This window comes from Rhinatrema bivittatum, chromosome 11 (genome assembly GCF_901001135.1).
Source record: "Rhinatrema bivittatum chromosome 11, aRhiBiv1.1, whole genome shotgun sequence".
Classification (NCBI taxonomy): Eukaryota; Metazoa; Chordata; class Amphibia; order Gymnophiona; family Rhinatrematidae; genus Rhinatrema; species Rhinatrema bivittatum.
This window is the reverse complement of record NC_042625.1, coordinates 55,561,046-55,574,129: the sequence shown is the minus strand read 5'-3', so window position 1 is coordinate 55,574,129 and position 13,084 is coordinate 55,561,046. Positions and strand designations below refer to the sequence as shown.

Sequence of the window (13,084 nt, the reverse complement as noted above, 5' to 3'; positions counted from 1 at the left end):
TAAATGAGTTACTTGCTAACTTCATGGAGTGTCCCCTTGCTTCTTCTTTTCCTAGTTTTCTTTTTGAATTCCAGACTGCAGATTTGCACCTCTACCATCTGCTGGAGACAAAGAAGTACTGAGGGACTGCAGGTGGCGCTCTCTGTTATCTAGCAGTGCCTCAAAGTCTTTTGTTCTCCGCCTCCATCTGCCGGTAGGGATGCAAAACCCACTAGTCTGGACTGATCTGGGGTATGAACAGGAAGTTCATATTCGATAAGCTGGCAAATGGACATGTTATGATTCTGATTCAAGTAAGCTGGATAACTAGTCTCAGATATTCAGCAAGATATACTCAAAGTTATCTGGTTACATGTAGCTGGATAACTAAAAAAACCTAACTGCAATGTTTGAAAATGACCCGTTAGGTTTGTATGGCTGGATAATTTGCTACTTAAATGGATATCTTCAAAGGCCTGTGATTAAGAGGCACTGTAAAGCAAAAAAAGAAAAAAAAAAGTGTTTTGCAAGCCCGTGGCCTGATTACCATCCCCCTCCCCAAAATATCTTAACTGGCCCAGCTGGACCAAGCAGCACCCACCCCCTTCTTAAGACTTACAAAAAAGATCTCAGGGTCATAGTTTGTTCCCTCCCCACTTCCTCTCCTTCCCCATTTTGGGGGATTTGCTTTTTTTTTTTTTTAAACAGTTCACTCCTGCTCCTCTCCCCTCCCTCTACTCACCTGCAGCCCTCCACTCCTCAGATCCATAGGATCGAACCAAACAGAATGATGCCTTTTCTAAAGGAAATAACTTTAAAAACAGAAACAAAATACTATGCTGCCATCTGCATTCTACACTTCATACTCGCACTCAGTTTAATTAGTCATTACCTGATCAGAGAGAGGAATGGTACAATTTATATCTAGACGGTCTTCCCCTTCCAGTTTCAGAAGAGAGTTTCCCAGGAGCTTCTTTTAAGAGATGAAAAAAAGCAAACATGGCATAATTTGTCAGGGATATAAATGAAACAATTTGCATTTCTAAAGTACCATTCATTCAGAAAGAATTACAACATACTTTCTTGTTGCAATAATATGGGGAGGAAGATCTGCATGAGGTCCAGCAGAATAGCAAACAGTACTAGTCAATAATGCTGGACTAAATAAGGTCACATAGTTGCCAGGTATACAGCTGAAGGTCATGGGGATTTAATGGGAAATATTTAAAAATTCTAGATCTAGTGACTCAGTACCCTGCTTTTAATTTCTGTCACATCTTTTTCCTATTAAGTAACAAAGATCTTGGTTTTGTCTCTATATGAAAATCTCTTTAAAAACAATTTCCAAAAATATTTTAAGCAGTTAAAAGTGGCCTAACTAGCTATCTGTGTTAAGTGTTTGATGCAGTTAAAAAGCAACATATTTTATTTTTTGCAATTTAAAAAGTTTTTATGGTCCTGTAACTTCTGGGGTGACAAAGGATGGTGATTTGGCAGAGTTAAATGAGATGTCCAGACTGTTTGCTATTAGGGATATGCATTCTGAGTCCATATGCTTATTTAAAAACATTTATTACCCGCCATTCCTATGTTGAGGGCAGGGTAGAGCAATTCATACACAGTAGATAAAACCATGAAATCAACATTACAATAAAACATAATGGGGTAGATTTTTAAAAACTATGCCCGCGCGTACTTTTGTTCGCGTGACCAACGCAAACAAAAGTATGCCGGATTTTAATAGATACGCACGTAGCCACGCGTATCCTTTAAAATCCGGGGGTTGGCGTGTGCAAGGCTGCCCAAAATCGGCAACCTGCGTGCGCAGAGCCACGCAGCCTGCCTCCGTTCCCTCCACCCCCCCCGTACCTTCCCCTACCTAACCCACCCCCCCAGTCCTATCATAACTCGCGCGCGCTGACCAGCGCGCGATTCCCCGGCCCGGGAGCGGTTTCGGAGGCCGCGGCCACGCCCCCAAAATGCCCCCAGGCTGGAACCACGCCCACGGCCCCGCCCCCAGATGGCGTGATGCGCATCCCGGGGCTTGTGCGTGCCACCGAGCCTTTTCAACATAGGCTCGGCGTGCACGGGGGAGCTTGGGGCAGGTTTTCGGGGGATACACGCATATCTTACGCGCGTACCCCTTTGAAAATCTGCCCCAATAGTAATTAGTAAAAATACAATACAATTAGAATTGCTTAGCTGACACTGAAGTTCAAAAACTAAATGACATCAGAGGTCAGGTGGCCAGGGAGACGACATGTTGCTAGCCTGGTTCCAGAATGTTTTTTTTGGAAGAGATGTGGTTTTAGGGCTATTTTGAAGAAATGTTTTTCATGAGGATACTCAATTCCTTTGGAAGGCTGTTCCAGAAGAAAGGGCCAGCTGAAAAGAACGCACTCTCTTTTTCGTCAAGATGGACGATTTTTAGGGAAGGAACATCTAGGAGGCATTGATTGGACAATTTTAGCGATCTAGTCAAAGCATGAATTCTTAATACAGATGAAATCCAAGGGAGCGAATATTATGACTAGTAAAATGCATGATCATGGCCAATAAGTATTGGATACGATATGATATTGGAAGCTAGTGAAGGGACTCCAAAACAGGTGTGATATGATTATGGATTGGGGTTCCGGTGAGAAGCCTAGCTGTGGAGTTCTGAATAATTTGTAGTGAACGGATGGTGTATCCTGGAAGGCCAATGAAAAGGGAATTGCTGTAATCAATACCAGAAAATAGAGATTGTAAGACAGAATGGAAATCAATGGATTCAAGGAGTGGTTTGAGATGGCAAAGTAGTCTTAATTTGAAAAAGAGGATTGCTTGACCTTTGTGATATGGTCATGTATGGAGAGAGCAGGATCAATAAGGTTACAGACATTCTGCGACAGAGTAATAGGAAAATTGGTTCTCACCTGCTAATTTTTGTTCCTAAAGTACCACGGATCAGTCCAGATGAGTGAGTTTAGGCAGCCCTACCAGCAGAGGGAGGCAGAGAACAAAACTTTGAGGCACTGCTACATAACCGAAAGTGCCACCTGCAGTCCCTCAGTATTGACCTGTACCCAAGCCAATATGTCCACCTTTACAAACCCCAATAAACCTTGGGCGAACAATGTCTTAAAGTTGGAGCCCCCTGAAAACTAGGCCCCCTTGATTTAACAAAACATATACCAACTATGTACAGTTTTCATCACTCTGATCAAATCAAATGCCAGCTCAATCAGATTAGCCATATGCAGAAACAAGGACATCTTTCGTCAGAAGGGGACGGGTCTCTGGACTGATCCGTGGTACATCAAGAACGAAAATTAGCAGGTAAGAACCAAATTTTCCTTTCCTGATCGTACCCCGGGATCAGTCCAGATGAGTGGGATGTACCCAAACCCTCTATTTTGGGTAGGAACCCGAAAGACCCACGCGCAATACACTCTCCCCACACATCACTTCCTCAGGAGCATGCACAGCTAAGCGGTAACGTTTGGTGAAAGTTGAAGAGAAGACCACATCGCTGCGCTACAGATCTCCTGCGGAGAAAGTAGTTGACATTACCCACGAGGTCACCTGCACCCTAGTGGAATGCACTTGCAACCCCTCTGGCACAGGCCAGCCCTTGCAGATGTAAGCTGAAGCTATTGTCTCTTTTAACCAGTGAGCAATCGTGCCCTTGGAAGCCTTTTTTTCCCTTCTTTGCTCCACTGAACAGGACAGATCCGATCTCCGAAAGATATTCGTTACCTTGAAATGTCGCAAAAGGATACGAAGCATATCCAATAAGTGAAGTTCCCTAGCCACTGAAGAATCGGCTGCCATGTTCGAAAAGGAGGCCAGAAGCTCGACCATCTGATTAAGGTGAAAAGAGGACACTATCTTCGGGAAAAAGGAAGGAACTAATCGGAGAAGGTTCTTTTTTACTTAATGCACAATTAAACTCTGGAATTTGTTGCCAGAGGATGTGGTTAGTGCAGTTAGTATAGCTGTGTTTAAAAAAGGATTGGATAAGTTCTTGGAGAAGAAGTCCATTACCTGCTATTAAGTTCACTTAGAGAATAGCCACTGCCATTAGCAATGGTAACATGGAATAGACTTAGTTTTTGGGTACTTGCCAGGTTCTTATGGCCTGGATTGGCCACTGTTGGAAACAGGATGCTGGGCTTGATGGACCCTTGGTCTGACCCAGTATGGCATTTTCTTATGTGCAAACCGAGATCCCATCATCCTAAAAACGGAGGAAAGGGTCCCTACACAACACTTGCAGCTCAGAAATTCGCCTAGCTGAACAGATGGCCACCAGGAAAACAGTCTTCAGGGTTAAATCTTTCAACGACGCCCTCCGCATTGACTCAAAAGGGGGCCCACACAGCACCCGAAGAACCAAATTCAAATTCCATGCCGGATAGATCTTCTGCACCGGAGGACGCAGATGCTTCGCCCCTCTCAGGAAACAAGTCACATCCGGATGAGATGCCAGCAGTCTTTTCTGACTCCTGCCAGGGAACCCAAGGCTGCTACCTGGACCCAAAAAGAATTATACACTAACCCCTTAGATAACCCGCACTGCAGAAAGTCCAAGATCTGCGGGATGTCCACCTCTAAGGGCTGCACGCTATTCAGCAAACACCAGGTTTCAAATACTCTCCACACCCGGATGTAGCCATTGAAGTGGAAGGTCTCCTCACCTGAAGCAAAGTTGCAATCACTGGCTCCAAATATCCCTTCAAATTGAGCCGCTGTCTCTCAAAAGCCAAGCCGCTAGACAGAAGCGATCTTCCCAGTCTGAAAATACAGGTGATGAAGTAACACTGAGAGATGAGCCAAACGAACGGGTCTGACTACTGCCAAACGCAGAAGGTCCACAAACCATGGCCGATGCTGTCACTTGGGCACCATCAGAATCACTCTGCCCGGATGCGCCACAGCACCCATCCTATGAGCGGCCATGGAGGAAACACGTACAGCAAGAGGTATGTCGGCTATGGTTGAACGAGAGCGTGGATGCCCTCTGATCCAAGCTCCCTTCTGTGACTGAAAAAGTGCTCTGTTTTCACATTTGTTGGAGTCGCCATGAGGTCTATCGCTGGTTTGCCCCACCTTGCTTCCGCCAACAACTCCCACTCCCCCGGATCCAGGCGCTATCTGCTGAGGTAGCCCACTTGCACATTGTCCATTCTGGCCACATGAGAAGCAGCTAGTCTCTCCAGATGTTTCTCTGCCCACAAGAATGGCTCCTGCACTTCCAACGCCACTAGACTCTTTGTACCGCCCTGACAATTGATGTACGCTACTATCGTCGCATTGTCCGAGAATACTCGCACCAATTTGCCCCGAACAAGCGGAAGAAACGCCAACAAGGCCTTGTGCACTGCCCTGGTTTCCAGTTGGTTGATCAACCAAGTTGCCTCCTGTGGCGACCACTGACCCTGGGCCGATTTCCCTTGACAAACTGCCCCCCATCCAGAGAGGCTGGCATCTGTGATTACCAGTACCCAGTCGGATATTTCCAGATCCATTCCCTTCTCCAGATTGTGCTGTGACTAGACCTGGCATTCTCTAGCAAAGGTAAAGGAAGCTGAAATTCCTCCGACAGCGGACTCCACCGGGATAAGAGCCCCCTGTAGAGGGGCGCATGTGAGCAAAAGCCCATGGCACTAAATCCAGTGTAGAAGCCATGGATCCCAGGACCTGCAGGAAATCCCAGACCTTGGGCACCGCCAGGCTCCGCAATCGAAAAACCCGACTCTGTAGCTTGAGGACTCTCTCCGAAGTCAGAAACACCTTCCCCAGTCGGGGATCGAAGCGAGCGCCCAGATACTCCAAGGATTGAGTCGGCTTCAGATGAATCTTTCTGAGATTCGTCACCCAGCCCAATGCCCCCAGAAGCTGGAGTACCCACTGGACTGAATGACCACACTCTACCTCTGACTTTGCTTGAATCAACCAATCGGCCAGGTACCACCCGCTCTTTTCGATAGCAGATTTCTGGTCCAATATCTTGCTTTTTCAGTACAGTTAAGCCTGCTCATTGGTGTTTAACAAGGTTTCAAATTTTTCTCGAAGGCTTCGGATTTTGCATTTGCAAGTTTTGACTACACACAATATACGCCTTAAGGGCAACTTGTATATAGTTCCCTATTTGGTTGGGAGATTTTTGCTTGATCCATTCATCAGTTAGTTCTGGGTTTTTTGTTCTGCTTTGATATTCTTAATACTGATGGGACACAGAGGGTGCTAATGGGTAATTCCGAGCGCCTCAAGTTTTTTCTTCTGCCTCCATCTGCTGGAATGGGGATATAACCCACAGTATGGACTGATCTGGGTACGTACAGGGAAAGTGTGCGCGAACATCCCCCACAATTCACCTACTTCTGCACCACCACCAATCCACACACACATTTACAGACGAAGTGAGGAGAAAGAATGCCCCCACCCATATACAAACACACATCCATTGCTACTCCACATACACACTGGCAGGGAGGAGAGTAGAGAGACATGGAACTAGAGAATGCATGGAAAGAGAGCCCATGTGCACACCCCCCCCCCCCCCACCTACACTCCTACCTCTAACCCCCCACATATAATGGTGAAGAGACTAGGACAAAGTGGCAAGTGCGAGGAGCAAAGAGTGTTTCCAGTCTCCCCCATCCCTTCAATCACAGCAAGTGGGGCACAACTACTAGTATGTTTTTTTTATTCATACTTAAACTCTTATACTTAAACTCAGAGAAGTGATAGTTGATAAAGTTAGCTTTCTGAAAGCAAGAAACAGCATCAAAAATAGTGTGCTGAAATACTAGTCCCTTTCTATGTGACAATGAGATGCAGCAGAAGCCAACTTAACACAAATGTATTGGTAAAAATGAAGTGCCATGAGTGAGGTTCTCAAGAGCTCCTCATGCAGGAATGGAACAGTGACACCAACATCAATACAGATGTCACGAATCAGAGTAGGGTTCTGAGGGAATATGACAGTATATTAAATATGAGGAATTCAGGGCTCCTCCAGAAATAATTTTCAAAACCTAAATGGGGAATCCCAGCTATCTTCAGCGCTAGTTTATTATTTTTTCAACACAGTATGCTATTATCATCATACTTTTTCCTAAACAGAATAGTGATCTAAAGTCTCATTTGCAATGAGAATTTGAATCAGCCAAGCATATTTCACAAGTATCCTTGCACAGCTAAATGTTCACAGCATGCATCTTATATGACATGACACATTACAAGCACTATATCACATTCTAAAAGCATTAGCCTATACAATAAACTTATCTCAGACACAAAAAATATATTTTTCTTCTCCAAAATTTTTGAAAATTCTTTGTCCTATTCTATACTCACAGCATCAGCTTCAGCTTTTTCTCTGGAAACTCTTCCACCTGCAACAACAGACTCCAATGCTGTGACCCAGCGTTGCTTATCAGGAAAACTGGGTGCTAATAAGTAGAGCATTCTCCCAGGCCAGCAGGTTGTGTGAGGGTGAGACTCCAGTTTCATGATATATGGCATGTCTAGAGGTTACAGAAACTGGTATGATTAGATTGCCACATGAGCACAAGTACTCAGAAAACTTATTTCTGAACTAGATATTTGTTTACTGTTTTTGTCTTTTTATGTATCCAAAGATCTGTATCATGTCTCCCCTGCACCCCATTCTCTTTCAGAACCTTTTCAGCCTCTCATGTCTTTTGATTTAGATCCTATACCATTTTGTTCACCCTTCTCTGGACCCCTTCCGTTCTGTCTTTATCCTTTTTGAGATAAGGGCTCCAGAAGTGAACACCATAATCCAGGTGAGGTCTCACCAAGGACCTGCACAAGGGCATTATCACCTCTTTTTTTCTTACTGGTTATTCCTCTCTCTATGCAGCCCAGCATTCTTGTGACAAGGCATTAGCTAAAGTATTGGCAATTACTTGAGAATATGTGAATCTTACATTTAATGTGAATACAAAACATTCAATTTTATGGGATTTTGACTTTTTTTTTTGCACAGTCATTAAAATCAGGCTCTTAATGTTTTCAGATAGAAAATAGTGACTAAGCTGTCTACAATCCTGTTTCCTTTCTGAACCCTTGCATGATGTATAACAGCAATAGAGTGGCATCATATAGGGTAACTAAGCCATTCACTGAATTAAGGGGCAATCATTTGTACTTGCACACCTGTCTTTGCTGTATTTGAAAGTTCTGTGGTTCCTACAGCCCCATGCACAGTCACATCTCCATCAGGAAGACATAGCTCAAACTCTTCCAGAGGCCTCTGTCCTCCTGTGGTCATAAGGGGAGAAATGCATATCAGTCAAGTGCAAATGCAGTGCACAGTAAATTTAAAAAAATAGTTAAAAGGTCACTGAATCTTGGCTTTCTTAAGGACTATCTCTATTGCAGAACTCTGACCAATTCTTGCAATGACTGAAAAATAAAGACCCTTCCCAAATCTTAGAGAGGGATATGCAACACTCCTTATGGCTGCGTGTGTGGTATAGTAGTCTAGTGGTTAGAGCAGTGGGCTGAGAACCAGGGGAGCCAAGGTTAAAATCCACTGATGCCCCTTGTGACTTTGGAGAAAGTCACTTCACCCTCCACTGCCTCAAAAACAAACAAAGGGGATTATTTACTCAGTATTTTCCCTTAGATACAGAATGGGATCTATGGGAAAATACCTTGATGAATCCAGCCCTTAAGATTGTAAGCCCCGTGGGGCAGGGAAATATCTACACCTCCCACTTATCTTACCCCTCACATACACATGGGTGAGAAGAGGCGAAGTGCCCCTACCCATACACACGCCATCCCCCTCACACACATGATAGTAGGGAAGAGAGGACTATAAAGTGGAGTGTGTGTGTGTGTGCACGCACATTGGGGGGAAGGGTAAGAGCGTGGGGAGTGTGAAGGGCAGAAAAAGTGCACACGTATGCAAACCCCGCCCCCTACCATTGAAAAGGTATGAGCTAAGTAGGTAAAAAAATACTGCAGAACCGTTTGGTTTCACTTTAAGTAGTATAAGAGAGGCAGCTAACCGCAGCAAGCAATTTCCAACCCAGGCACTGATCAGTGTCGACTCTTATATTACCATATACACCATTAATTACCAAGTCATTATGGTATCTTGCTTTATTATGTAGATTAGAGCTTAATAGGAGTAGTTGCACATGCTGCAATAATGCAATACATAATACAATTAAAAACATAATACAATTAATAAAAAGTATTAATAATAATAAAATTATTAATTATTAATAAATTATTATTATTATTAAAAAATTAATAAATAATAAAAATTAAAAAACATAATACAATTAAAACATATTGAAACATATGTTTCAATATGTTTTAATTGTATTATGTTAAACTTGTTCGATGTAAAGCGCTGCTACAGGCACTAGTTTTATGTTACGCTGTGAACCGATGTGATATCATTGATGAATGTCGGTATATAAAACCTTTTAAATAAATAAAATAAATAAATAATGCCTTTACACTAGCATTAGTAAACCAATCAGCAATATTTATTTATTTAAAAACTTTTCTATACCGTTGCTAAGTTAAATACCATCACAACGGTTTACATGTAGGCACATATTTAATGTAGGTAAAAGTATACCATAGTACATTCTAACAGGTGCCGTCAAAGGTTCGGTTACAATATATCATTAGACATAGTTATTTAGCGAAGTAGTTCATGACCAATTGTACCAAGGTACTTACACGGGTAGTTTTATCACACATAGTATTAGTTATGCTTATTGTGGTGTAGAGTTCATAGACTAATCTACTGTAAAGTTCTAAGTACTGTGTGTCGGTGCCTTTCTGTCTTTTCCTGAATAATTTCTCTCTATTCTCTCGTCTCTTTGTAAAATGCTTGTTTAAAAAGCCATGTTTTTAAACTTTTCTTGAATGCCTTGAGATCACTTTGTAGTCTGATCTCTGGAGGCATTGTGTTCCAGATTATGGGTCCTGCTAGTGATAGGGCTCTTTCTCTCACTTGTGTCAATCTTGCTGTTTTAACTGATGGAATGGTTAGGAGTGCTTTATTTGCTGATCGGAGGTTCCTGCGTGGAGTGTGTACCCGTAATGCTGTGTTTAGCCAATCTGATTTCTCATCATAAATTAGTTTGTGAATGATACATAGGGTTTTGTATTTAATTCTGTGTTCAATTGGTAGCCAATGTAGCTCTGCTAGGGTTTCAGTTATATGGTCCCTCCTTTTTCCGGTTAGTATTCTAGCTGCTGTATTCTGAAGTATTTGCAATGGTCTTAATGTCGTATTAGGTAGTCCTAGCATAAGGGCATTGCAGTAGTCCGTGCTGGAGACAATTATTGCCTGTAGAATTGTTCGGAAGTCATTTTGAGTCAGTAGTGGTTTTAAGTTTTCTGAGTACCATGAGCTTTGCATAACCTTCCTTTACTTTTAGTGATATGTGTTGTTTCAGATTGATTTCAGGATCTATAATTATTCCCAGGTTACGTACTTTTCCAGTTAGTTCAATTTTCTGGTTGTCTTTGAGTATTATTGAGGTTTGACTGATTTCAGAATTTTTTCATTCTAAGTGTAGAAATTCTGTTTTATCAATTAATTACAAGTTACATTTATGTCAGTAGTTGTTTTATAATGCTTAGGTACATGTTGGCTAGGTTTAATGTTTTCTCTAAAGTGTCCTCTATGGGTAGAATTAGTTGGATGTCGTCGGCATAAATGTAGTGTATAATTCCTAGTCCTGCAAGTAAGTGGCATAATGGCAGCATGTATATGTTAAAAAGGGTCGCAGATAGGGCTGATCCCTGTGGAACTCCTGTTTTGAGATTAATTTTTTCTGATAATGTGTTGTTGATCTGAACTTGGAAAAACCTGTTTTTTAGGTATGAACTGAACCATTTTAATGTTAGACCGTGTAATCCGATTTCTTCCAGTCTATTTAGTAGTATTTTATGGTTTACTGTGTCAAAGGCTGCCGATAGGTCAAGCATTAGTAGAATATAGTGTTTACCACTATCAAAGCCTCTCAGAATGTTATCTGTTAGAGAGAGTAGCAGAGTCTCAGTGCTGTAGTGCTGGAAATATTCAGTTTCCAAGTATATATTCTGAGGGTAGCTTTCAAAGGGATTATGTGCTTAAATCGTCTTTTTAAAATCGCCTGGGCAGGGATTTGTGCAAAAGCGATTTTGTGTGTATTTGTACATGCAATGGGACATCTCAATGAATACCTCCAAAACAGGTGTCACTTTGCACGTGCATGTTGGTGTCGGTTACACACATACACCCACAAAACTTCAAAGCGGATTTATGCGCCTAAGGTTTAAATGTACCTGCAGACTTTAGCCTATGTGGACTACTGGAAAAATTACACTTTCTATGGCTGATTTTTTGATTAAGAGGGTTTTTTTTGTTTTGTTTTGGTTTGTTTTTTTTAAGAGAAAACAAAAGAATGAGCCTTACCTTCCCTAGATTCAGTGTCATAAATTAAAACTTTAGAGCCCTCCAGTACAACATATTTCTTGTCCCAGCCTTGCTGTCCACGCTTATTATTTCTGTAAAAATATTGGATGAAGTCGTATGGTTGCAATGTTAGTTCACGTGAATAAATGAAATAAGTGACATCTTTCTTGGACTAACAATACAGTTCTTGATTAGTTAGTGCAATAAAATGGTATCACCTTATATTATTAAATCAGAGACAGGACCTTTTCGGTGGCTGGTCCAATTATTTGGAAGAATATGCTTAGCCAGGAAGGCCCTGGGGAGTAGCAAGTCAAACTCTGAGAAGAAATCCTACGGATTGTCTGTCCCCCGAATCTGCTCCCTCCTCATGGTCACCCCCTCAGCATCTTGCATCACAGGAGAAAGAGGAGGAGGAGAATTATCGGTGCCCCAGCCCGGAACATCCCCAGACCATGATCCTGCGCAGACTTGACTGGACGGGAGGTCCCCCCCTGCACTACTATTGCAGCTCCTGACTCACAGGAAGCCTTCCTCAACTTCGATCGCAACCAGTAGTACTTTCAAATCTAAACTACTAGTATGTCATCTACATGAGGCTATCTCAAAGGAAAGTGCCAAACTACAGATTCTCCAAAATGCCATTGCAGATCACTGGATGCTTAAAATCAGAATGGGCCTTCCCCTCCTAAACTTGCTACTCTGGCTCTCAAACTCACAGTACATTAAATTCAAAATTCTATCCCTCACATTGAAGGTGATGAAGAGCTTTGGGTCATCCTAACTGACAATGAAATTGAAGGAATATCCCCCCACCCAAAACCTATGATTGAACCAAAAGCAACATCTCACCACTCTTTAACTAAAGGCCTTCTTTAAAAAAAAACCAAACACAGATCCAGAAGCTTCAGAGAGCCTGCACCAGAACACTCTCCCCTCCACCTAAAAGCCATCAATAATTATGTGGCTTTTTGATCAGTGAAATACCAAACTTAACAGTTGTGCACCTGACAACCCCAAACATTGGCTGACAATCCCAAGGAGAAAACACCAGGGACAAACTTTTACCCTCTGCATGTGATGTCTATATATACTACACCTCCCTCATTGTTATATATCAAATTCCTGTCTTGAAGTCTATTTAATTGCATCTGCTTTTAAGATGCCAGTCTCGAAAAACAGAATAGAAATCTTAAATTAAATAACTGCATAACACATCAAGCAAACTAGATTATACTAATTACAATTCAATGGGATCTATTTTATCATTTGATTATTACAGTGCTTGCATGACTGTGAACTGCTAAGCAGGCAAGGAGACGCATACTTATACCTTGGCACCTTCATCCACCCTTCCAGGCGTATATGGCCACTTGGTTCATTCAGCTGTAGTCCTGGAGAATTCATTTTATCTCGACAGAAAGCTTCTGTAAAGTGGGTTGCATATTCTATAGGCAGACCACACGTAGCTGGCAAGCAGGAGGAGCACTTTGGATGACACATAATCTGGCATTCTAATAACAAGACAAATGCACCTTAAAATATCAGGTCATCCTCACACCAATCACAAAGTATCCTGATTCTTTTCCACCAAGCAATTTGCCACTCAAAGGAAATAATATAGAGGTCAATATTCGAGTTTTGCAATATTCAGCC

At 42.3% G+C, this 13,084-nt stretch overlaps 1 protein-coding gene across 12 annotated transcripts in view; it reads right to left on the bottom strand.

The window, feature by feature from the left end:
• CIT (citron rho-interacting serine/threonine kinase) overlaps window positions 1-13,084 on the bottom strand; it is a 424,741-nt gene that overhangs the window by 51,379 nt on the left and 360,278 nt on the right. For 11 of the 12 annotated variants that reach the window (XM_029571779.1, XM_029571775.1, XM_029571774.1 and 8 more), the window contains 5 exons: window positions 12,762-12,942; window positions 11,429-11,520; window positions 8,152-8,256; window positions 7,327-7,496; window positions 872-952 (listed from right to left, as the gene is read on the bottom strand). In XM_029571779.1, coding sequence (XP_029427639.1) covers window positions 872-952; window positions 7,327-7,496; window positions 8,152-8,256; window positions 11,429-11,520; window positions 12,762-12,942 — 629 coding nt within the window. The remainder of the gene's footprint in view (window positions 1-871; window positions 953-7,326; window positions 7,497-8,151; window positions 8,257-11,428; window positions 11,521-12,761; window positions 12,943-13,084) is intronic. The other variant, XM_029571781.1, reaches the window with a different exon arrangement.